General features: G+C 38.1%; 3 protein-coding genes across 5 annotated transcripts in view; 2 read left to right on the top strand and 1 right to left on the bottom strand.

Annotated features, from left to right (window-relative positions):
- Positions 1-2439, bottom strand: part of CCDC73 (coiled-coil domain containing 73) — a 74751-nt gene extending 72312 nt beyond the window's left edge. Inside the window, exon 1 of the mRNA XM_087718529.1 lies at positions 1827-2439. The gene's annotated coding sequence lies outside the window, so the exon portion shown is untranslated. The remainder of the gene's footprint in view (positions 1-1826) is intronic.
- PRRG4 (proline rich and Gla domain 4) lies at positions 1256-19138 on the top strand. 2 transcript variants are annotated; one of them, XM_014054659.2, is made up of 6 exons: positions 1256-1587; positions 2609-2721; positions 4834-4997; positions 6226-6274; positions 7758-7890; positions 18605-19138. In XM_014054659.2, the coding sequence occupies exons 2-6, from the start codon at positions 2619-2621 to the stop codon at positions 18825-18827; spliced, it is 672 nt and encodes a 223-aa protein (XP_013910134.1). In that variant the 5' UTR covers positions 1256-1587; positions 2609-2618; the 3' UTR covers positions 18828-19138. The 2 variants fall into 2 exon arrangements, with proteins under 2 accessions (XP_013910134.1, XP_013910135.1); XM_014054660.2 differs by lacking the exon at positions 1256-1587 and adding an exon at positions 1608-1814.
- Positions 19139-21410: 2272 nt separating this feature from the next.
- The window catches only part of QSER1 (glutamine and serine rich 1), a 39347-nt gene continuing 34405 nt past the window's right edge, over positions 21411-26352 (top strand). Inside the window, exon 1 of one of the 2 annotated variants that reach the window (XM_087718521.1) lies at positions 21411-22097. In XM_087718521.1, coding sequence (XP_087574647.1) covers positions 21973-22097 — 125 coding nt within the window. In that variant the 5' untranslated portion in view covers positions 21411-21972. The remainder of the gene's footprint in view (positions 22098-26352) is intronic. The other variant, XM_087718526.1, reaches the window with a different exon arrangement.

Raw genomic sequence — 26352 nt, 5'->3', positions numbered from 1 at the left:
CCAGTTGGCTTGGTGTTTAAGGCAGAACTAGAATTCACAGTCTCCCAGTGTCTAGCTGGATGCCTTGACCCATTGCAACAAAATAGCTCTCATTAAAATGCATTTAGAGTATTTTAAATTGCTTTATAAGCATAATTTAAAAAAATAAAAGATATCAGAAAGTATCTTGTGAATCAATAATGGATACTTAGGGAATTACAGTACTTCGCTGTAAACTAAATCCAAATTAACAATCACAACTGCTTTAAAATTTCACTAGAGGGCATTACAATTCCAATCAGCTTCTCAGTGAATGTAAGTGTAAAAAAACATACATAGAGAAGGAGGCTGGTAAGATGGTCCATTGATCACAATGCCTTTGTTTGCTTATAACACAGCCATCTGGAGTAAGTCAAAACAGAGCAAAGCCATAGAAAAACAACCTAATGCAGTAGGAAGGACAACGTCCCACAGTAACAATATCCTAGCCCAGTTCAATCTAAATTTGGAAGGCAGTACAAAAAAGTGCCACAGAACCCAAAATATAATCCTAATTTTTTTTCAGAATAAGGGAGGAGGATGGAATTGGTTCATATTTAAAGCAAGCATAATACATTTGATTCAACTAGTCTACAAGCATTGTGTAATTCAACAGTTGCACAAAAGATAATTGGTGCAAATGTCATTATCTTTTGTGTTTACTCACCCTTCCATCACAACTAAATTTAAAACAACATTATGGATTAAATTTTCAGTGGGTCAAAGGACAAAATGCAAATAACACAAGCTCATATTCTCAGAGCTAATGTAAATAATTCGGTGTGTGACCACTGCATTTCCAGTCTTTGGACTAGTATAAATTGTACAGGAAAGAAGCTTATTGGTGGTGTCTTCAACTGGACTAGTAAATAATTCCAGAAGATTTGACAACAAATGAAGAAAATGTAACCACTTATTTCATATTTTTCATAAAACACATTCACAGGTCCAACAAGGCTGAAGTATTCCAGCAGTTTATATTTTATGCTGACCAGATTTTATTGTTCCTCAAGCAGCAGGACATGCTCGGATTCATCCTAAATTTAAAAGTTAACTTGCCATGACAACCCTACTAGTCAAATTAATATAAAGTGAATTAGAAATAAAATCGTAGCTTATTTCAGCGAGTAGTTTTGCAACTGTACAAGTAACCTCTTAATGAGCGCTAAACTTATTTGAAATTACAGTCTTATCAAATCACAGCACAACGCCACCTGTATCCAACTTCCGACCAGCGTGGGTTGAACGCGTTGCGCAAAAAGAGAAACAAGGACAGCAAAACGCCTTGTTTTCCAGGAGACAACACTTTAGGTAAAACTTCGTTTCTCACACCGACTACGAACTGAGTTAAACGTTTAAATATGCGCTCCCTTCCGCAGCTGAGTCCTCTTTCCAACCCTCCGGAGCCCGCCCGGAATTGAGGTGGGCGGTTACAAAGGCAGCAGGCGTGATATGATCTCTCAGCCCCTCTCATTCACCCCCGGCAGCTGTCGAAAGCGGGTTTAGGAAAGAGAACATGGCTTCGCGGAGCGGACAAGATAAATAACACCCGAGTATTGAACGCAACAGGTAAGGCCGCGGAAATGGCCGTATCCACTCGGAAAGGCCACTCGGGGGAAGAAAGGTGAGCAAAAAGGAAATGACTGAGCCTCCCACCCCCTCGTGTTATTTCCTCGAGTGACGAAAGAAAGTCTCTCCAGCGAAAGGTCTTTCTGTGCCCGTCCGTTTATTTGCTCTGCTTCTAAATAAGGGCGGCGTGACTTAAGCCGAACGATCTTTTCGTTCGCTTGCCTAAGGTACTCACTTACTTTCTTTTGTCCGGCTTGTTCAAGGTATATGCTGCCCTTCCGAATCGGGTTTCTGAGGATTAAGAATTACGATTTGGCCGAAAACAAAGTTAGCTTGAGAAAGAGAGCTAAGAAGTTATTAGTAGGCGTAGCTAAGTCTTAGTTTCCTTCTCGCAGAGTTGCTCTAATACAGTCAACTCTCTGTGAACCCCACCAGCCAGCCTCGAAAAAGCTTGTGGTAGTTGCAGCTAGCTAGTCCAAGAGTTCTTGAGAAGGTGGTCCTTCCTCCGTTCGGTTCACGGTCTCTTAGGAAAGTGTGTTTCAGCACCTGGGTATGTTGACGCCAAGGTATTAGTGAAAGCAATCCATAGTCAGGACATAATTCTTGGCTATGTTTTCTGGTTAACAGCATTCAGTAAAATGCTGAATAACTATGAACATGTATGTCCTTTCATCTCTTACCCTGTGAATGGGATTTTGTGAGCCAGGCAATTTTGCCATGCAAAATTCTTTACAAAGGAAATGAGGTAGCAGATGGGTGTACAAATATTTGGTCTATGTCTTCAGTGGTTATATTCCTCCTTCCTTCTGATTCTTGTGTAATTTCTGGGAGCAGTCTAATGCCATTTATATTCTGAAACCATAATGGTTGTACAGGTTAGGCTAGTTTGTGAGAGTTCTGTAGCCTGTTTCCAATGCGTTCATTGTACTTGACTTGTGCTAACTTGTGTCTGATATTCTTAGAGTGAGATTAATTCTTCCTAAAGTCTGTAGTGACTAATCTATTATTTTCTTCTTGACAGGTACCAGGCTATGTTATTTTTTTATGTTTTGCTATTTCAGCTCCTTATAAATTTGTCTGCATTTCCTCACTGTTCAATACCAATCAAGAAATCAAAGGGTGAAATAGAAGAAGGTAACTTATTTATATCAATCATTGTATTTTTGTATTAAAATTGTTCCTTATGTAAAGGACAAAATCAAAGAAGTAAAATTATGATTGTATACTGTAGCCTAATCTAAATGCTGTTGCTCAAAATGGTTCAATCAGAGTTCAAGTGTCATTGTAATATATATAAATATACATACACACTATGATATATATGTGTGTGTGTATATATATGTATATGTATATGTGTATGTATGTATAGGTATATATATGTTTGTGTGTGTGTGTTTTCGTAGATTTTCACGGGTGTAGGTATGCTGGTCTTGTTGTATTCAGGTCTTTTCCGTGTAAAATTGAGATTGAAAATCTCAATCTTACACAGGAAAAGACCCGAATACAACAAGACCAGCATATATATGTATGTATGTATGTATGTATGTATGTATGTATGTATGTATGTATGTATGTATTCATTTATGTATTCATGTATGTATTTGAAGTTACAACCCAAATATTTGTGCTGATAAATAAATAAAGGGAGACTAGTATAGATCTATTTCAAGCTATTTAGCTCTTATCAACTAGCCATACCCTTACTGGGATTAGAACCTGTGCTGTATTGCATCTTAGGCAGATATATGTATGTATGTATGTGTTTTATATATATATATATCTGGATTTAAACCAGTTTTTTCAAGGCTATTTCTCTTTAGCATATTTTGTTAAATGTCACAATGTTACAGCCAGTTATATAAATACATGATCTAGCCTTCCAAGAACATCATCTTCTTGTACAATTCACCAACATCATTACTAATCCCTTAATATAGGCAAACATTTACCAGATTTCTTCATCAGGTATGTCTGTAGCTTCTAGAGCCCTAGCTAGTTCTGAAATTGTGACGAAAACTGCCAGGTCTTGTTCAGCTACTGTAGTCACCAGGATTTAAGGCTGATTCAAAAGCACAAATCAAACAGACCAAATCCAAGGACTAGTCAGGTGTAACCTCATTACCTTTCTGAGATCAAGCCAAATTGTCCAATAGATGGTAGAAATTTGCCAATCTGCTGACCATATCCATAAACTTTTTTTAAAGTTGCCTTGACAGACTCTATCTCACCAAATTTGATAGCTCTTTGGGCAAATTCAAAAACTTCCTGCTCATTATCTTCTTACAATATTTTTCTAATAGGTAACTTAAAGATGATGCAGTTCTAACGGTTCCTACAGATCTATATTGATGCATGCTAATGTAACATAGATATTGAAAAAAGATGGGTATATTTTGTAGAATTAGACTTAGGTGAGATTTCCCCCTTAAAAAAGTAATTGCCTCAATAGTATTATTGGCTGGGGAATTAAGGGAACAGTGGGTGATACCATTATAGTAAGGGGGTGATTCCATTCCTTAAGCTAGAAATGATTTTCTTGCCCCTTAAACTCTCAAGCAAGCCAGTCGTTCATGGTATAAAGGCAAAAGTGAGAAACATAGAAACTCAACTTTGAGACCTTTAATTACAGGAGACATATTTCACATTTGCATTCCAAATTTTACTCATAAGTGACTGCCAAATTAAAGGAATGAATAAATAATGCTGCTAAACAAAGCTTGTCCCAATCTTTTGCATTTTATAGAAAAATGGAGATAACTTTAAAAATAGACTATTAAACAATACTGTGCTTATCAGCTCTTCTGTTTCTATTGTTTGATCAAAAAATTATGTTTTACATCTTTTGAAATTGCAGGTGGGTTTTTTTGAAGTGTTTTTATGTTATTGTCATACCTTGTAATATTTAAGTAAAAGATACTTTAATACACAGAGTTCTATAATAAATGACAAGTTAAAAAGTGGCATGTAGGCTGCATCTGGCATCTTTTCATGCTGCCATGGTTGCAGGAATGTAGAAAAAATAATGTATAATTTAAGCTACAGTGACTATGTGGTTTTCTGGAGTGACTTGGAAAACAGTGTGATTAAAAACATTCATTGAATGGTACCTTGACTTTTTCAATGTAGCAATAATAAAATAATGAGCATACAAAGAATTATAAACGAAATAAAGTGGGGAGGAGTTTTAAATATTTTAACAAATCCTTGGCATTCTAACATATTAACATTATTTTAACTATATTTTAGTATTCATCCTTGCAGAGAAAGCCAATTTATTCATTGGACGACATCTTCTATACAACCGATTTGACTTTGAACTAATAACCCAAGGAGATCTTGAAAGAGAATGCTATGAAGAACAATGCAATTTTGAGGAAGCAAGGGAAATTTTTGGAGATTCAAAAAAGACAGTAATTATTTAACTTACAAATTCTATTGAACATTTGACATATACATTTTTTGATAGATAACAAGTCAACAGCATACTCTGCATAGGAGCAGCTGTTAACTTTTCTTAGATACCCTAATAATGAAGCCTTTTAAGTTAGCCCTGGTCATCTTGTTCTTTAATTGTTTGAACTGATCCTTTGAGAGCTGTATGCAATGAAATTTCATTTTAATGTATGCCAATTAGTGTACATTCAAAGAGACAAAGTTATTCTAAAGTTATTCTAAGTTCTGTCATGCAGGGATGGAAACCATTCCATTTAGAAAGTGGTTATCAAATATACACATGAATGTCTTTATAAATCCAAACACATGTGAAATAGGAATATTTATTTTTCTTGGGATTAAGAAAACTGGCTTTCAAAATTGGTGTGATCACTTTAACAGTGGCAAGATACCTACCATTTCATTTACCAGTCATTGTCTTACAGAGAAAAGGATTTGAAATGTGTAGTAGGTATGTGGATATTTATTTATTTTTATATTTATCTAGAAAAGTATGGATCTCAACTCATACTGCAAATGTATGAAGGCACTAAGGATGTGATTTGTAAAAATCATATGTGGATGACGTAAAAAAATCCTAAACACTATCCAGTTAAGGCCAGCGGTGTTCATACAATCATATTCTATGCAGTACTTTTTCTAGGAAAATGTGTGTTTCTTGTGAAAACGGTTTCCTTTTTCAAACATATTATGGTACCCTGGATGCTGGTAAAATGTAATATCCCTGAAACAGTGTTTGAATATTCACTCAATTATAAATATGGAATGTAAATCAAATAAACAGAGCTGTCACTTTGAGAAACAAACACATTCAGTGCAACAGTCTTATTCTAGGAACAAGGTTCAATAATTGTCATGATCCAACTATTTCAATTTGCTTCTAAAGTAAGTCACAATAATTTATTTAAAATGTAATATCACATCTCTCCTGTCTTCCTCTTCCTCAATATCAAAGGCAAATTGAAATTTCAAATTCAAAAATGTCAATAGAAGTTGACATTTGACCAGTGCAATATAAGTTCTAAACAAAATTACTGACGTATTGATACATTTAATGTCTAGTTTTTTAACATTTGAAAGCAAGTACAATTAAAAGTTCATCTGTCTAATTTAAATATATATATAAAGCCAAACTTGGTCAGGCTCATGTACACATAATCTAAACACATATTTTTGTTTTCTTAGATGTCTTTTTGGTCTGAATATACTCTTAGAGGTCCTGGCTCAAAAACAGGTAAGACAAAAACAAAATATGATCTGTTAAAATTATTTTGACATATAGTATCTTGGTTTATTCTTCTGTATATGATGAATGACAGCTGTTTTTTCCAGTGGATATAGCAGACAAGAGATCCAAGCTGTAATCAGTGTATTCATCTTCAACAAGAAATTTGTTGTGGTTCTTCTGATGCACACAGCAGAATAAAGGAATTGTTGACACAAACATTGTTCAGCAAAAATGATTACATTTATATTAGAAAAGAGTATTCACAGTATTATGACTTGGCATTTTCTTTTTTATATGCTGTATTTTATATATGGAAAAGTGTTTTCTCTCAAACTAGTAATGCATAGAAGGACAAGGTTTTGTTAACTCAGATGTTTAATTTCCTGCCATTATCTGCTCTGTCGTATGTTGTGATCATACAAATCATATACTACATTAAGTTCTGAACTATCTGTGGACTAATGTATGGAAATGTTAAGTATTTCCAGAAATTTTAACATTGTGTTAGCAAAATCTGCCTCTACAATAGTTTGTACAAGTGTTCCCCCATCTGAATTTCCTACCCAGATCTTTCCTATGTTACTGGTGCATATTTGAAGAGTATCAATATAAAACCTTTTTGGTTGACCCCTTCCAAGAATTTCTTAATAGAAGATACTTAAGATAGGCTACCACTGCTCAGGCTGAACTCCTGACATGTCCTAATCTATCCAGTTGGGCAGTTTTGAGAATTCTTCAGCTGGAATATTTTGTGTTGACTGAGTTAAGGTTAAGATACTTTATGGGACATGACCTATTGCTGCAGCGGGCAAGGGGTAAGAAGCCACTGTTTTGTCCTCTTTCCTTTCTCCTGTCTGCCTTCAATTGCTACAGCTTGTGGGGAGAAACCTCATACCCAAGAATTTTCACAATGGAAAAGCTAAGAGATTTGCTTGGCACTCAGAGTTCTACTTTTCCATCTTACAAAGATGGAAAAGATCTTTGGATATTCCTGCCTAAAGGCCAGAAAATTGTCATACAAAGTCACCAACATTTACTAGAAATGAAAGCATAGAAAAAAAATGAGACAACTATCTGTGTCTCTCTGTCTGTTTCTCTCTTTGTCCTTCCCTCCCTCTCCTTCTTCTCCCTCTCCCTCCCTCTCCCTCTCTCTCTCACATACACACCTGTTAAAACTAGTCACACTATCTCCATGAATAAGTGGTTGGGCTTCAGCAAGTTTTGAGAGTTTCTTGTACAGAAGTCACCTTTGATTGTTACTTGTCACCTAATTCATTAGCATTTAAAAGCTGTAATTGTACTTGAAAAGATGCATAATGGATATATTACTTTTATAAATCTAGGGAATAAGTTAAGGAATTTGTTCCTTATATTTATTGGCATACTGTGATCACATTTTCTGGCAATACTGGATTAAAGTGTGATTTAAGGTAGATCAGAAAACACTGAGATGGTTGAATATATTTAACAGTCTTTTCTTTATGTGCAGATGGCAAAGCAGCAGAGAAGATTGATGTTATAGGACTTTTGACTGGATTGATTGCTGTTGGAGTACTATTGATTATACTTGGATTGCTTATTTATTATCTGTGTCAAAGAAAATGCAAACCAAGATTACCAGGGTAAGAAAACAAATGTTAGAGTTACCGGTATCAGTGTTGGTATCAACATTAAATATATTATTGTATCAGGACATAGCTTGTATTTATGTTTACATTTGATGGTTATATTCTGCATAGATTTATGCTGTATGTACCTGATAACTTCTGGAGAATTGGTAACAGGTTTGAAGAACAAATATAATTTCAATATTCAAAAAGGTGAAAATGATTGACCCAGGAAATTACAGCTAGTTTAATGTATCTAATGGGCAATCTACAATAGAACAGATTATCAACAAGCTATGATGCCAAGAATTGCTATCATTATCTGAAGTCAGCATGAATTTGTCGAGAACAAGTTAGGTTCATCTTAGGTTTTTTTCAATTACAAAGTGACTAGTTTGGCAGATGAAAGGAATTCTGTGGTGTAGTATAGCATAATGTTAGGATACTGGGTGGGTAAATAGACTAGACAGTAATAGGATCTGAAACACTTGCTGAATATGTACTGAATAAATACATCAAAAGAGTGCTCATAAGTGGTTCTATAGCTTCCTGGAGGGGAAATATTGATAACCTGGTGCTGGTCCAATCGCCCAATTGAATGGCCCAATGGCCATTGAAAATGCTATTTCATGTTTTTATAAATGACTTGGAATATATGGAGATGGAATATATGCATATTAAATCTGACAGAAAGATATTCAAATGTAAGGTCATGTGCTTGAATAGATAAAGCATTGGAAGACTAGTTGGCAGATAAGATTCCAATAAAGGAGAATATTTGTAGTTCAGGGTTAAAATGAGAGATCCTTGGTACTCTCTGAGATTGTTGTTTTCTTTCAGACATTTCATTATCCAAACTAGAAAACATCATCAGTGCTAGTAAGGAGTGGGGTTTGCTCTCAATTTATATTCTAGTGAATTGCCCTGTCCGTGTTGGTGGGGATGGTTTTAGAGATTCTTTGGTTGGGCTGTTTGGTGTTGGCTTGTTTGGCAGTTTCTTGATTGGGATATTTACTTGATCGTTAGTCTGATGTTAATCTTGGAGTTTATGCTCCTCTGATTGCTGATGGCTGGTCTATTTTAGTCTTTTCGTTACCTTTTTGGCTTGTTGGTTGTCTCTTTTGCATAATTTATATTGTTTATGCCTATGTACCTACTTATAGCTAATTTGTCAGAGTGCCAGGCTTCTAGAAATTTCCTAGTATTTTTGGACAGCTTGGTTTAAGATAATCACAGTTTCCCAATTAAAACTATGGTTAAATCTGTCTGTAGCTTGTGAAATTAAAGCCACTAGAATAAAGTGTTTTCATCATGTCTTCTGACTGTTATTTGGTGTTCATGGATATATTCTGCCATTCTTCTGTTCATCCTATGTAGCAGCTGTTGCAGTCATTGCAATGTATGTTGTACTCCTGTTTTTTTTTCTTCTGGGGCTGTTGGGTCTTTTGGTTTACTTAAGATGTTTTGAAGGGCTTTAGTTGACTTGTGTGCCACACCGATTCCATATATTTGTAGTAGCCTGTTGGTGATTTCTGAGATGTTCTTGATGTATAGCAGTGTTATTGAATTTCAACCAATTGAAACATCCAGGATTATGGATCTCACAAATGTCAGCCTAACCACATGCTTCCAATATTATGGACAAATTTACCAACAAATTAAAGGTAGACCTATGAGATCGCCACCTTTAGGACTTATAGAAAAGATCATTATGCAATGCCTCGAAGTCATAGCCCTTCCACAAAATAGGGATCCAGATATGTAGATGACATCTTCACCATGATAAAAAAAGGCCAGTTAGAGAACACCCTCAGTACCATCCACAGCATCTTCAAAAGAATCCAGTTTACCAGAGAAAACCCACTATCCTTCCTGAACATCCTGATCAGAAGAGAACACAATGGCAAACTAGAAACATGTGTACAGAAAAGCCATCCACAACAATCAAGTGCTGTACTACCAAAGCAACAACCCAATGTCTGATAAAAGAAGTTGTGTGACAACCTTATTTAAACCACCACAACTCACTAGAGCAACCCTGAACAGCAGAAAAAGGAAATAGAGCATCTACAACATATTTCAACTAAATCCACACAACTTTATCAAAAGGTTCCTGACCATTCAGCCCAAAACAGCACAACTAACACAAACCCTAAAAGAATAACACTACCAAACATTGAGAAAATCTCAGAAACCACCAGTAGATTACTACAACTTCATGGAATCAGTGTGGCACATGCGAACAATAGTACTTTAAAACCTCTTAAGGAAACCAAAAGACCCAGCAGCTCCAGAAGAAAAAAACAGGAGTAATTTACAATATACAGAGTAATGACAGCAACAGCCACTATGCACAACAAACAGGCAGAAGACTGGCAGAATGCATCTATGAACCCCAACTAGCAGTCAAAAGACATGATGAAAACTCTTTAATTTCACAACACATGAAGAGGTTTAACCATAGTTTCAATTGGGAAACTGTGACCATCCTAGACCAAATCATGGGAAAAGACCCGAATACAACAAGATCAGCACACCTACACCCGTGAAAATCTACGAAAATATACATACACACACACACACACACACACACACACACTATGCAAAAGAGACAATCAACAAGCCAAAAAGGGGACGAAAAGACCAAAACACCTCCCCACCTGCAATCAGCACCTAGATTGATAGATTAACTCCATCAGTTAATCTGACTAACAATCAAGTAAACAATACCCTAATCTACCATGTTTCCCTGATGTCCTGATATTAAGGCCATGCCACATTTTTGGGTGGACAAAAATGTAAGCCCTCCCATGAAAATAAGCCCCCTGGACAAACCCCCCCTCTGGCCAGGCAGAGCGCCGCTCACTTACCTAGTGGTATCCCAAAGGCACCAAGCTGTGGGAACGAGGTGGGGGGCAAAGGCTCGCATTGCTTGGTGCCTTCAGGATACTATTTGGTCAGTGAGTGGCACTGTGCCCAGCTGGAGAGGGGGGTTGCCAGTTAGTTGCTCTCTTGCGAGCTGGCTCCCGAAGAGCCAGGCACAACCTCAAGGTCGAACGGCTGCTGCCAGCAGAGCGTACTTCCAGAGCATACAACCATAGAGCGTACTCCCAGAGTGGCAACTGTTGGAAGACTCGGCATACTACCTCCATGCTTTGGAAGTTGCAGAAAAAGCCATGTGGCAGCAGCAGCAATGACAGAGATGCCCTGATTCTGCAGGGAGAATTAGGCAAAGGCATCGTGAGCCTGGGAGGTCCGTGAGCGGGGAGCGGAAAAGCTGCTCATGCAACCCCCCTCTCCAGCTATGGAGAGCCCCATTCACTGACCTAGGAGCATTCCAAAGGTACCAAGATGCGGGAGCAGGAGGGCTGTGAACGGGCGCTCTTGCGGCTTGGTGATACCCTTAGGTCAGTGAATGGAATTGTGCCCGGCTGGAAAGGGGAGTTACCGGGCGGCTGCTCATGAACGTGATTACCTCATGGCTGCTATGTAGTGCTGCTGCGACAGCACAGCTGTTCAACCCTGAGGCTGTGCTTGGCTCTTCGGGAGCCCACTTGCAAGAGAGCAGCCACCCGGCAACCCCAAAACAATAAGCCCTCCCCTGATAATAAGACCCAAGTCATATTTTGTGGGTCAAAAGAAAATAAGACCCTGCTTCCTGTGGGAGGAGCCTGTCGCCGAAGGAGCTCAACGGAGCCCCTCTCAGAGTTCTGGTCTGTATATCTAATTAAGATCAATAGATATCACCCCTTTCTGGCAGAAAGGGGCAGGCAGAAGCTCAGGTGCTAGGATTTATTCGTAGTTCACAGCCCCCCTTCTTTTTTTTTGGGCTGCGAACGGAGAAGAGATCCAGCGTAACTGAGCTCTTATCTCCAGCCAGTTCCTCGCAGCTGCCTTTTTGCAGCCCTAGACAGGCGACCCCCCCACTCAGGACAATGATAAATTGTTTAAAGCAACTTAAGGCTAACACGAGCGGGTCTCACTCCTGTGATGTTTTTTTTATAACTATCTAAACACCAGCCTGGTTTTTCCTTTGAAACTTCTTTGTGCAATTGGGATACAAAATGGCGTTTTTACTGTGTTGGTGATTGATGACGTAATTAACCGGCTTTATCTCCCCGGAGACTGCTACTCATTAACAAGCAAAATCTACAAATAATTTATTGAGAACTGACCAGGTGAAGACACTGTTTATCTGTTTATTCTCAGCTTTTATCTATAATGCCTCCCAGGTCTAAGCAGGCAAAAAAATCCCCCCCGCATGTGCTTAAAGAACTTGTTAGTAAACCGCTGCCTTTGTCTCCTACACCACCTACTGGAGATTCCTTGACACAGGAGCTTTTCTTCCAAATAATTAATGACTTTAAACAAGAAATTAAAGAATTTGTGCTGGATTTATGCGACAAAATACAGACTAAAATTGCCCAAATAAAGGCGGATATGTTTGAAGTTACGTCTACTTTGACAGATTATATCGAAGAAATGGAGACTAAACTGGAAACTTTGGAGGAGGCTAATTTTAATCTGACTTCTAATATCCAAGCATTACAACAAGAGATTAGAGATACTCAAACACAACTTACAATGATAAATTATAACAGAAAGGCGTCTGCAATAAGAGTCAGAGGACTGCCTGAAAAGAAAGGAGAGAACTTGAAACAGACGTTTGTAGAAGCTTTCAGCCAAGCGGTGGGAGGTCCGGGACTCAATTTTGATTGGAATATTCGAAAAATCTATCGCCAGAATTCGTGTGTAGCAGAACAACGACAGCTTCCAAGAGACATAATTATATACTTTTTCACAAGAGAATCCAGAAATGCGATCACTCAAAAGTTTTACAATAACAGGCTCCGAATCGATGGCCATTATTTGTTTGTTTTTAAAGAAATCCCGCTCCAGATGCTGCAAGCAAGGAGAGGCTATACTTTTTTAACCCAAGAACTTAGAAATCGTCAAATACAGTATAAATGGGAAGCTCCAGTTGGAATCACAGTTACATTTGAAAATCAAAGATTTCGTATTAATTCTGTTTCGGAAGCTCGGGACTTTTATTATAAAACTCTGAAGGCGGGGCTTCTTGACTCACTCGGAAATGCGGAAGGACAAGGTGAAGGAAAGACAAGCAGCAAGTCACTTGGTTACAAGAAGGAGGGAGTTGTTCCCCCCCTACTGGAGAGGCAGAAGAGCGGAAACTGAGGATTTAGTCATATTTTCAAAGCAGCGGGACACGTGGTTATAAGGGAGAGGGTAGCCTTCTCTTTCCGAAAGGGCAGAAAAGTAAAGAATATAGATCCAGCGATGTCTTTAAAATACTTTCTAAGCTTTTGGACTGATTAAAACTTTAGGATTTCTGTTTGGTATGAAATGGTAAAGCTGTGTACTGATGAGGAATGGAAAGAAGCATTGCTTATTCTAGACAGATATTATACGGGACTTTTACAAGACTTATTTGAATCTCAATCCAAACTGCGCATGAAGTGCTTTCTGTGAGGAAAGCGGGGACTAAGATTTATTTGAATTGCGGTTTGGGATGAATGGAGTTGGGAGGAGTGGGGCAGAAAGGAAGGTGGAGCGGGATATTGATGAAGGGATCTTGGGATTGAACGAACTGGTATGGATTTTGGGCACACATTTTACGGATTTACATGCTTGAAGTATAACATAAAAAGCTCAGGATTTTAAAGTGAAGAGCGAGATCCTAATCTTATGCAATTTGGGCTTGGGAGGAATGGAGACGTGAAACGAAGGGTAGGAAGATGAGTAGCGATAGTATGATTAGACTGCTCTGTATTTGAAGATAAATTGATTTTTGTATAAACTAATATTTGAATATAAGGTTAAGAAAGGCTATCTCGAGAGTCTACAGGAAGATGGGGGTAAATATCAAAGAAGTAAGGGACGAGGACAAAATATAAATGGAATGATTCACACTGTTTAAATTTTAAGAATGATGGGAGGCTGAGCATAATGCAAAAGATTTTTAAATTTTTTTTTATTTACTTTTTCGTTTTTTCTTTTTTTTTTCTTTTTTTTTTCTTTTTCGGAGTGTTCTTTTTATTTTATTTTCATTATTATTGTTAATAAGATATTTTGAAGGTGAATGGTACTGAACTGTGCCGGGTGTGGGACCTGGGAAGTCGGAGGGGGTTAGGGAGGGGGGTTCATTGGGGGTGGGTGGGTGGGTGGGTGGGTGGAGATATAGTTTCAATATATAGAACAAGAAGAATACACTTGTATACTGTTGATCCTTATCTTTTCTTTTTATTTTTCTCTTTTTTTCTTTTTCTTTTTTTCCTTTCTTTTTTCTTTTTAGTGTAACTGAATAGATTAAGGAATAGAGAAATGCACCATAGTGAGAAGTAGAGGAAAGGAAGAGGGAGAAGTAAGGAGGGAGGAAGAGGGGAATGTAAGGAGGATGAGAGGGGAAGGAGGGTGAGGAAGGCAAGAAAGGAAGGCAGGAGGGGAAAGGGAAGTAGGAGGGGTGATCGTTGGAGGGAGAAAGGAAAGTTGGAGGGGGAGAAGAAGGGGTGTATGAAAGTGATAGGTTGGGTTTATGAGTTGTGTTTAGGTTGGGGTTTTTCTTTTCTTATTATTATTATTGCAAATATCCAGTATATAAGTGAATGTACAAAATTGAAAATGAAAATGAATAAAACATTTAAACAGGAAAAGAAAATAAGACCCGGGAAAACACAGTAGGAACTGCTAACAAGTCAGCAGTAAACAGCCCAACCAAAGAATCTCCAAGATCACTTCCACCAACAGTTGACAGGGCAATCCATTAGAATATAAACTGAGAGTAAACCCCATATTTACTAGCACTGATTATGTTACCTATTTTGAGTAATGAAATGTCTGCAAGAAATAATAAGGTCGTTTGTTGAAGGTCAGAAGGTCAACAAATCACAAATAAGATTTAAGTATTTAAGAGAACTTGCAGTCCACTAATACACTATATTGCCAAAAGTATTCACTCACCTGCCTTTACTTGCATATGAACTTACTGTAAGTGACATCCCATTCCTAATCCATAGGGTTCAATATGACGTCGATCCTCCCTTTGCAGCTATAACAGCTTCAACACTTCTGGGCTGTCCACAAGGTTTAGGAGTGTGTTTATGGGAATTTTTGACCATTCTTCTAGAAGCACATTTGTGATGTCACACACTGATATTGGACGAGTTTATGTGGCCTACCACTTCATGGCTGAGTTGCTGTCATTCTCAAACACTTCCACGTTCTTATAATACAGCTGACAGTGGACTGTGGAATATTTTGGAACGAGCAAATTTCACGACTGGATTTGTTGCACAGGTGGCATCCTATCACAGTTCCATGCTGGAATTCACTGAGCTCCTGAGAGCGACTCATTCTTTCACAAATGTTTGTAAAAACAGTCTACATGCCTAGGTACTTGATTTTATACACCTGTGGCCATGGAAGTGATTGGAACACCTGATTCTGATTATTTGGATGGGTGAGCGGAATACTTTTGGCAATAGTGTATTTAGGAATTGAAGGATAGGATGAATATGAATACTAATAATAATAATAAAGAGGAATTTAGAAAGTACATTATGCTGAGTCCAAATTTTGGTTTATGTAATGCAATAGGAATTTTACAATTCTCTAGGGTTTCATTTTGGATTATTTTCAGTCCTAACTCGATGTGGCAGGTCTTGAATCTCTGACTTTTTCTTATGCATTGCATAAAATCTGAGTCACAATTCCTTCCAGAAATCTGTAACAGATTAAATACAGCATAGCATCTTGGAATTATGTGACACTTTTATAAAGATTAAATAACATATTACATACATACATTTCCTTGGATATTGTAATACGAGTAGCGAAAATTACAGTTCATATTTTCTGGCAGTAAGGGAGCTGGTGTTCCAAAGCTGAAAATAAAATGGTATATCATTTTTTAAAATAACACATGTATTACAATGTACATCTTGTCATATCAGTTGTCTTCCAAAGGAGTGAGAAAGCATATCCTTAGTGCCATTAATTTGTTAAGTATATTTAGGTTAGGATTATTCCTAGGACATTGAAGATTTTAGAATGTACTGTTCTTCAAACAAGTTGTATTTATGGTTAGTTATTGAGGTCATCCCCTTAATATGTTCTTCAGTAACAAAACATTGTGGGAAAGATTCTAATAGTTTTTACTTGATAGCCTATGCAGGTATAATACAGCTTCTTAAAAATTGGATGAGTGGTTATTGAGCAATAACATAGCATGACTGTTCACCAATAATATTTTCACTAAAAAGAAATGTTTGAATGTTGTTTGTAATTAATCCTTTGACTCAACCAGAGCAAGGTCTAAAAATCATGGCATGCAGTATAAACAAAACTCTTCTCAGTTTCTGTGGAATATTACCTTTTCAAATTGTTACAAAGTGTGCAAGATATGCACATATCTCATACCATTGTTCACAAGCAGTGAATTCAGACTAATAACTTCAGCAGCCTTCAGTAGTCTTTGGTAATAGAAGACCTTAACTATTTTCATAAAAGTAGCATTTCACTTTATCTTTTTGAGAATGACCACTAGTGATGGCAGAACTTTACTTCTTTTATAATTGTCATTTGGATTCTTAAAATAGCTAATGGCAGTTTCTGTCTCCAAATAGTATGAGACCTTGTGAACTGGAAAGATTACAATATAACTCGTTGCCCATATCTATTAGCCTGTCCCATTTTGAAATGTTTAACTGGTTTTATCTTTCTGTGCAACTTTTGTTTTCATGCTTATCCTATGTTCATTATTGCATAGAACAATTAAATACCTAATCAATAAAGTTATTTGTAAGGCTATATTAATCATATTTGGCTCACATGCTAGTATAAATAGAGTGTAACTATTTCACTGGCTGTGTTTTGTCCTAAATTCCAGCCTAGAAAGATTTGCATCGTCGTAACAAGATGTCATTTCTTCAGAACTTTGTAAGAGTTTAAAATGTCATGTGAAAAGTTAGTGAAATTAATGTTTAATTCAACTTAATCTTTACTTTGAGCTAATGTATAAATATATAAAATACAATGAATTGCCTATTAACATTTTATGTTCAAATGCAATGTCTTTTTTCCCATTAATTCAAGAATATGTGAGTATACATAATTGTCCTGTATTATCTGCAAGCAGTATTTATGTCACGAATGAAGGCAAATATACCTGTCCCAGGATAATGTTGCAGGATCCAATCTGGATCAGTCACCTTTGGTCCCAGTGACCGGCCCAGATTGGATCCTGCAGTGTTATATTTCTTAATAAGTTCCTGGAATAATGTTTTACAAATTAGATTTGTTATTCTCATCTCCCCCATGTAAGCTACTTGGTAAGTCTGTTTTTTTAATTAGTCTGTTTTCAAACCAACTATGTTCAAGTTGTCTATGTTCAAAATGTTACTGAGTGACTTTGGACCAGTCATTTTCTATTTAATCTACTGGGGTTAAATTCTTCTGGGATTAAAATGAAGGCAATCCCCATTTTTGGATGTCTTAAGCTCCAAATGGCAGAAAATAAACCACAGACTTTGAAAATTAGGTTGCATGAACATGGAAACAAAATCACATTTTTGAAATTTTTATTTTCATTTAATGGTAGTGGTAATCAAAGACAGTAATTATGAAGAGGCATCTTTAAAAAAAACCATTTCAATAAAACATTCCATTGTCCCATATTCAATATAAAAGCTGTTTCAAGAAACTTAACACTATACTCCAAATGTCCAGAATAGTTAATTTTTATCCAAAATCCTACTGCCATTAAAACCTCTGATGGGTTTATAAATAATTTATGGAATTTGACAGTGTAACAGCAGAAATGGCCTTGACTTGGACATTAATGTCTACTTGTTTCTGTGTCTTCTGTTCCAGAAGCTGCTTGGAGGGAAATCTTGATAACTCTTGAAAGTGCATAGAAAACATTTTCATGTTAGAATGAAATATGAAATTTTAACATACGTTTTTGGACTTAAAGGTTATAGTATCCATGACCAAACTAAAATTATAATTGTGGCTTATCTGAAAATGAGCCATTTCCTGGTTCATTTTGTCACTCTGATTTGGCTTCTGCTGCTATTTGGCAAGGCTAACAAATCTAGTGAGATCATCCATGTTTTGTTTAGTATTACACATCAAGAAGGAATTTGGGCTTGCTTTTCTTGGAATAAGTAAACTCACAAACATTTTCCCCTTGATTTGTGCTCTGATTTGTATTCAGAGATTACCATTGTTGCAATTTAACAAATCGTGGATTAACTTCATGATTCTTTCCATGAGCAGATGTTAAGAGAAATAGAAGATTGCCTGATTCAAGACATTTTTTTCAGAGAATTGATTTACTATCATGTATATGTGACCTGATTTCATAGGAAGGACATTTCATCTCTCAAAAAATATATATTAATCTCTATGACTTTCAAATTATGATTCAATGCTGTATCACAGAATCTAAAGAATAATGTACAATGTGTATTGGGAAGCTAGATTTTTTTTTACTTTTCTCAAAATAAGACAAATTACCTTTCCCAAAGTAACCTCTTTTAGATGTATTGGAATTAATAGTTTCAAAATTCCCACTGTGGAAGATGTTAATTAGTAAGGTTGTATTAACTAACTTCTAAACTAGGAAGATGAAAATATTGTTAGCAGTTTCAATTAATTAGCCTGACTTTTGTTTGCCCTTGTTCATCAAAGGTGTTTTTTTTTATTCTAGGCACAGAAGCTGCAGGAGGCATAATTCTTCCATTGTCTTTCAAAGACAAGAAGAGTTTTCTTTAAATCCTGTCCCACCTCGCACTATAGGACAGATAGGATTGCCAACTTATGATCAAGCAATGGCATTAAGAGAAAATTATGATTCTCCACCACCTCCATATCCTGGACGTTCAGGAAAGCTCAAAGTATTCAAAAAGTCTCTCTCTCTTCCGGGTCCTTAATGAACAAAGTCTATGAAACTGTTGAGAATTAATCTTAATAAAAGATGTGCAGCTAAAATGCTATAGTATAGCACTCTAAGACAGTGAAAAGAATCTCTGAAGATGCCTGCCTATGATGGACTAAAGGGTAACGGGTAAATAAGGAACACATTTCTCCAATGTTCTAACAATTCTGAAAGAGTTATATTTGCATTTATGTGTGAACTTGGCTTCTATGCATTTTGAGCCATTGAGTAAACTGATGTGCAGTTTTTCTTTTTTCTTGTAACTGAATTTTATTTTCAATTCTGAAAATTACACTAGTTTGCTAACATTTTTTTTGAATTTTCTCCCATGATAAAAATGTGTTTGTGTCAGTTTCTAATTCCTAGTGACTACCTGATCTAGTCCCTACAGTTTTGTTGGCAATAATGTTGGGCAGAAATACTTTGCCATTGCTGCCTTTCTACGACTAGGAGAAAGTGACTGGCCCCATTTCACCTTTGTGCCTAGGGCAGGATTAGAACTTAGGTTTCCTGGTTTGTAGCTTGATGCCTTAATCACTACACCAAACTGGCTCTCCTATGATAAAAATGCTAACACATTATAATTTCAATTATCTAATTGAATATTTTATGTTTCTTATACTAGGAAGAATATATCCATGTGGGTGTTATCAATAAGTTTTTATAAATAAGATAACTTTGTACCTAGTTTCATTTTCTTTGTTAATGCCAATTAAATAATCTGAAAGAAAATGTCTGATATCTGAAAAATTGCTTTATTAAACAAAAGATCAGTTTAGATGTTAAACAGACTTTGATGAGCAGCTTACAAAGAAGACATGATGTGATTGCTATTCTTTCACTATTTATTTGAAGGGCAATATGGCTGCAAGGTGAGGTTGGGTCACAGCAAACAAAAGTGTATCTGGATTTTAGAGGTGGAAGGTATTTAAAAAACTAGATAGACTTATTTAAAGGCACTATTAGATGCTAACTAATCAACAACCTTCAACAAAGGGATGTGGTGGCTCAGTGGCTAAAGACGCTGAGCTTGTCGATCAGAAAGGTTGGCAGTTCGAATCCCTAGTGCTGCGTAACAGACTGAGCTCCCGTTACTTGTCCCAGCTTCTGCCAAACTAGCAGTTCAAAAGCGTGTAAAAATGCAAGTAGAAAATAGGGACCATCTTTGGTGGGAAGGTAACAGTGTTCCGTGCGCCTTCGGCATTTAGTCATGCCAGCCACATGACCACGGAGACATCTTTGGACAGCGCTGGCTCTTCGGCTTTGAAACTGAGATAAGCACCACCCCCTAGAGTTGGGAACAACTAGCACATATGTGCAAGGGGAACCTTTACCTAACAACCAGTTTTTGCCCCCATGGCAATCTGTTCCTAACCTGGTTCATCAAGTTGTCCAAATGTGATTGTGACTACCATTTTTGCTTCTCACTGAAGAATGACAGAAATGTGTCTTCAATTTTCAGCCCACATAAAGGAATTCTAAGGAATGCTTGGCACTGCAGTTTACCAATCTTTGTTCTGAAAGAAAATGCTAGATGCCAAAGCTTTGAGTCACTTAAATATTAAACCAATTTATCTACCATATTGACTTATACAAGCTTGCTAGAATTGCCATAGGAGCCATTTCTGCAGACCATTCTACAACAATTTAAATCCTTTGTTGTCCACCTTTGTCAAAATAATGAAATGCAAAATAGTTTAATCTATTTCCTCTGCACAATACATAATGGCAATGTTGTATCTCAAAGTCTGTGTCTTCCTTTTCAATGAATAACTTTTAATTCAAACTTCCATATTTGAAAGTAGGTCTCTACATGCCAGAATAAGTATACAAACTTTCCTCAGGTGTTAATCTCAAACTCCTTTTAACTGCATTTCCTAGGCACCAACACAAACGTTGGAAGCCAGTAGTAATATTTCTGTGCTAAAAAGATGCATCTTATTTTTTTCAGCATTCATTTTTACATTATCTTGTTATTGCTACTTATAATTATCAAACATAAATACAAAAAATGTTGAGTTGTAGCACTCAAGCACAGAAATGTGATGATTCATTGTGTAGCAGTCAAGCACAGAAACATACAGTGATTCATTCAGGAGATAGGAAGAGGATTATCCTAAACATTGGACGCATTTAAAACACAATTTATGAAGTTCCATTGTTCAGGTATTTTATCTCACACTCATTCTGAAATAGTAAATATATATGTAAAGAAAACTTTCCACACACAACTTTGTTTTGAACTTTCAGACAAGTTATCTTGCCTGGATTTTCCATCATGCATAGGTATACCTAATAAAGAGACACTAAGAATTGCAATCACGTGTCTAGTATGTATATACAAGCAATTTAAGAAATTTAAAGCATACATAAATAGGGGAAAGTGAAAATGTGTCGTTTTAAGATGAGAAGCTACGTGGGTCACAAAGCCATTTCGCGCGTTATTTTGTTAGCCTTTTGTTAGAGCATTTCATCATACGCGAAGGCGTAAAGCTACTACACAACCGTCTACAAATCCCAGCAAAGCTTTTCATGGACAGGCGTTGCAGAGATGGAAACCGCGGGAACGGAGAGGACATTCCCCCCCGCCCCGCCGCCGCTTCATTTCGCCACCGCGGAAACAAAGTGAGTTGGAGCAGCAATCCCTTCGCGCTCCCGCTCGGCGACCTTCTCCTCGCTGCAGGCGCCCTCTTCTTTTCTCCTGCTACGGCTGCAACTCCAGCATACCGGCCGCAGCAGGAAGAGCAGCAGCGGCGGCGGGCGGCGTTTCTCGTGTCCTGAAGCCGATCGGGCCCCCAGTCAATTGGAGCGGAGTGGGAGGGGCAGCCTGGGAAAGCCACAGCCCGACATGGGTCTTCGGCGAGGTAGCTCGCAGCCCTTGCTGCCAACTTGGCCGCGGCGCACCGCAGCTCTCCGGGTTCCAAGCCGCTCTCCCGCCTCTCGCAGCGGAAATTGAGGGGAGGACCGGGTGGGGGGGTGGCCGCCGCCGCAGCTGCCCTCCTCCTGTGAGCGGGAAGGGGGAGTCGTCCCACTCTACTCGGTCCCTGCAGCCTACCCCCCCTCCCCTCTCCGCCCCGGTTGGCCGCTTCTTACGCGCCAGGCCCCGAGCGCAGCCCGGCGTCCCCTCCTTTCCCACTCGGATGATGGACAGGAACTACCCACCAGCCCCCAGCTACCCTGATCCATTGGGTTCGGCCGCCTCCGCGTCTTCGCAACCCGCCACGGTCTGGGCCTATGAACGGGGCGTCAGCAGCCTCAAGCCCAGGTAAGGAGGGTCTCTTCCTCGCCAGCCCGGGGGTGGAGTGGAAGGGGGCTGCGTCAGGAAAGGCCGGGGATTGAGACGAGGCCTGCCGTCCCTCGCGCGCCCGCGGGACCTGCTCGCGGCGCTTTCGCCTCCTCCCAGGCTGGGCGGCTTCCCTGCTCCGTGGCGTGGCGTGGCGTGGCACGGAGAAGAGAGGTCTCCTGGAGAAGAGAGAGGGCGCGTCTCCGGTCTTGGGCCCGCCAGTAGGGGAGCGCTAGGGCCCTCGGGATCCCCATTTTCCTCGGAGCTCAAGCCGGGATTTTAGAGGGGCGTAGTAACATAAGACCTGCGCGTGGAGGGAGTTTTAGGGACAATGAAAGCAGGAGGCGTTGCGGGGTGCGATAGAGGAGGGACGCTGGGGAATTCGGGCTGCCGTGGAACCCCGCTTTCGTCTCTCCCCCACCATAATACACACGCTGTTTCAGTCGGGAAAGCGTGTAGTTCCCCACCTCCCGCCCACCCGGGAGAAGAATTCAGCATGACAGAAACCCCCCCCTTTCCCCCCCTCCTCTCGCTTCCAGGGTGTCCTGGCCATTGCAAATGCAGAGGGATGGGGCAAAGCCCTTGGCCGCCTCCTCTTGCTTCCAAGGTGCTTATGGGGCAGGCCGTTCAGGTTCAAGAGTTCATGTTTACTTCCTGCGTTGCCTAGGGAAGGCATTTTTGAGGTCTCTGGGAAAAACAGGGAAACCTAACTAACACCCACCCACCCCAATGTATTTATTCAGTGTAGTTAGTAATGGAGAGCAGTCCCTTAAAAAACTGTTTAAAGAAGGTGTGGCTGGTTGATTAACTGATTTAATCAGTTAATGTGGATTTAGAGCATACAAACCAAGAGTAAATGTGCCTTCCCCTTTGAAATTAGAATCTTGCCAGGTTATAAGGTGGTAGCCAGGGTTCGGGGTTGCTAATTCTGGGGGAATCTCATCTGAAGCCACCAGAGACAGGTTTGAGCTCGAGGTTACTGATTTCCAATACCTTTTTATCATTTTCGGTCTTATTTTGCCAGTTTGTACTTTTCCCTCTTTTTTTTATAGGTAGAGGTTCTGAAGGCTATGCTTTAAAACTTGATTCATGCTGAAACTTGCTTAAGAATATTCAGCTCCCAGGGCTAGGCCACTAACACAACGAATATTTGATGGGATACTTTCCAAGGATATTTTATCAGATAGAATAGCAATTGGCTTTCTCATCTTGTGAGACATGAAGTAAAAAATTTAAAAACTAATTATGAAATGAATTTTAATATACATGTAATTAGGTGTTTTAAGGAAGAATCTAAGCGATGTTACACATGTTTACCAGTAATTTGTATGGAACATGACATTTATTTGTGCTCTAATATGTGTTCAGTAAGTGTAAAATAACAACAAAAATGCTATAAATCTTTAAGCCTATAGGTTAGCAAAAATTAAATTAGCTTTGGTTTCTTCAATTCTTTGATGGCTTGTATGCTCTATATATTCTTTCTTCCTGTTTGGCAGCTATGTCACTTCTGAAAAGACTTTTTTGTTGTTTACCTTAACAAAATGTATCAAAATATAAATAGACCAAAGCAAAAAAAAACAACACATTTCACTGAAGGAGTAGGCAGTTGTGCAGGTAGTCCAGTAGTTAAGACACCAGGGTAGAAACTAACAAAATCATGAGTTTTAGCCCCACCTTAGGAATGAAAGCCAGCTGGGTGACTTTGGGCCAGTTACTTTCTCTCAGACCAACCTACCTCACAGACTTGTTGTAGAAGAGAAAATAGGAGGAAGGAGGAGCCTTGTGTATGTATGCTCCATTGAGTTTTTAATAAAAGTAATAAAGGCAGGATTAAAAATAAATAAATTATGAGGAAGCACAAAGAAAGCACAAGGTGAAAAGGTGGAGCAGAAAGCTGCCTGAACGGTGAGGAAAACATTTTGAAAGGGGGTGGGGATGATTTCTTACTTTAATTAAATAGTATCTGTTCATTTCTTCTGTGGGGAATGAGTGGGTTCCTGACTAAGGTTTGATTATAATGTGAAGATTAGTGGGAAAGATGACTCAGAATATCTGGAAAAAATCTCACTCATCAGCTTCCCTCAATCCTAGATTTTATTAACTTTTCCTTGTATAGTTTTATTGCAGTAAACAAATCTATAGTGAGTTCTTTTAATATCTCAGAATATATTACTCGGGTTACTGAAGAAAATAGTTTATGGATATTGATTATTGCCCTATGGTTGGGACCACTCAAGCCTCAATTGTTGCTTTGAAATCTGCCTTGCTCTGCCGGCAGCCCACCTCAGAAACGCTATAAAAGCAAAATAATTCTAATTCACTCCATATGCACATAATGATTTCAGAAAGTCTCTTAATTGAAGAATATGTACTATCTTGAAGCAGCCTTCATTATTTTGATACAATAGCTCTTCTATGCTGGTTGATGAGTTCAGAAAGTCACACACAGGAGAAGGCCATGTAATAACTTGTTTCAAGTTTCCCACCTGATAAGGGTGGGGAGAGTGGGATAAAGCAAATAATTACTTAATAGTTTGCATTTATGCACTACATGTATGTAGCTAGAATGTCATATGAATAGAAGGACATTATTTTTCTACATCACCTCTCCCTTGAGAAATCAATATTTAAATGACATGTATTTCTATATACCTTGAATATTCTCTTATATATCAGAAAGTCTTCTCTCTTGCTGATTGTCCTGTTTTGCTTCCAAACCAATAACCCATTTTACAAATGTAAGGAACAAGAAAAAAATATTGGAAAGAATAGTCCAGTCAGCTTGCAGACAACATTATAGCATTTTCTTTGTATAAAGTGGGATGCGGGTGGAAGAGTTTTGTTCTAAGAAATTTTATCCCATAATAAACTGTGTGAAGCTGAAAATAGTAGGCTTACATTAACAATCTGTGGCTATCAAGAGGATTGTTTGGGAGAATTATATATAATGTATCACAGACTCTAGTTATTATGTTTTAGCAGATTTAGGTTAGTTTCCTGTAATTTCTGTTTTCCATAAATGTCAACTTCAACTTTTCTGAAAATGTGTATATCTCAATTACAATGTGTTGTAGAATTAAATCAGGAGTGGATGACATATCATTCTACTTATTGGCAACTCGTATCAGTCTTAGCCAGTATGACTAAGACTAAGAACCAAGTTGTGACACATTCTGGCTTTACACACTGTTCTAAATCAAAACCAAGCCACATTGTGGCTGATTAAAAAAAATAAAAGTCTTAAGGCAATTTGTGGAACCAGCAACCATCGTCCCAATTTATTTCTTTTGCACATATTCTTCCTTTAGGTTGAAAATAATGCTACCCACAGAAGACAGTGATTTAGTCAACTGTGGTAGGGCATCAACAAATAGAACTTTTCCAGAAAGTAAGATGAATGGCTTTATTATTTTAGATCTTCTGTGGACCTGTCTTTTTACTAGTTATATGGCCATTTTCTAGTTAAAGCTTAAACCAAAAAGGAATATTTTCTTGTGATTCAGAAAGTCCCACAGTTTTGTAGAAATTCATCTTTTTTTTTAAATGATCCAGGTTATATTTAGTTTGACAGTCGACCCCCTGTGACCATTCCTGGAAGAAATAAATAGAATCTGCAACAAATTGTTTCATTGTAATTGGTAAGAAAGTTCAGCTAGTCACACAAGCCCTCTTCATTCAGTAGGCTCCTCTATATGCTCACCCTCTGCCCAATGATCCTTTTTTTATTACACTCCATGTTGCATGCCTTAAGGGTCAGGCTTAAGTCTCAATAAGCTATTTTGTATTTTAAGAGGGAGGGGGCTTAAAATTCTTTTTAACAACAATCCAGTAAGTTCACTAAGGCTGTTACCTCTTGTTCCTTCCTGTCCTTTAGCTCCATCCAGCGTTTTAGTTTCCTGCTTGAGATGAATGATCTTGTGAAATTATTTGGTTGCTTGTCTGCTTAAGTGTTAATGATTGGCTTTAGATACCATGCTATAGAAGAAAGGACAATCCTGGGCATGCAACATATAGTATTAAGTATAGACAGTGCAATCAAAATGATAGTACAACTTACCACCACAGTTGAGTCCAAAATTTCAGGTGCTAAGCAGGACAGTTGTTAAATCAGTTTTGCCGCATGTTATGACCTTACGTGCCACACTTATTAAGTGAATGATTGCAGTTGTTAAATTAGTAACATGGTTGTTAAGTGAATCTGGTTTCCCCCTTGATTTGCTTGTCAGAAAGTCGC

Source organism: Thamnophis sirtalis, unplaced genomic scaffold (genome assembly GCF_051295495.1).
Source record: "Thamnophis sirtalis isolate CommonGarterSnake01/CBP01778 unplaced genomic scaffold, rThaSir2_p1.2 scaffold_1, whole genome shotgun sequence".
NCBI classification, from domain to species: domain Eukaryota; kingdom Metazoa; phylum Chordata; class Lepidosauria; order Squamata; family Natricidae; genus Thamnophis; species Thamnophis sirtalis.
The sequence above is the reverse complement of the archived record's forward strand: the minus strand, read 5'-3'. Positions and strand labels throughout refer to the sequence as shown.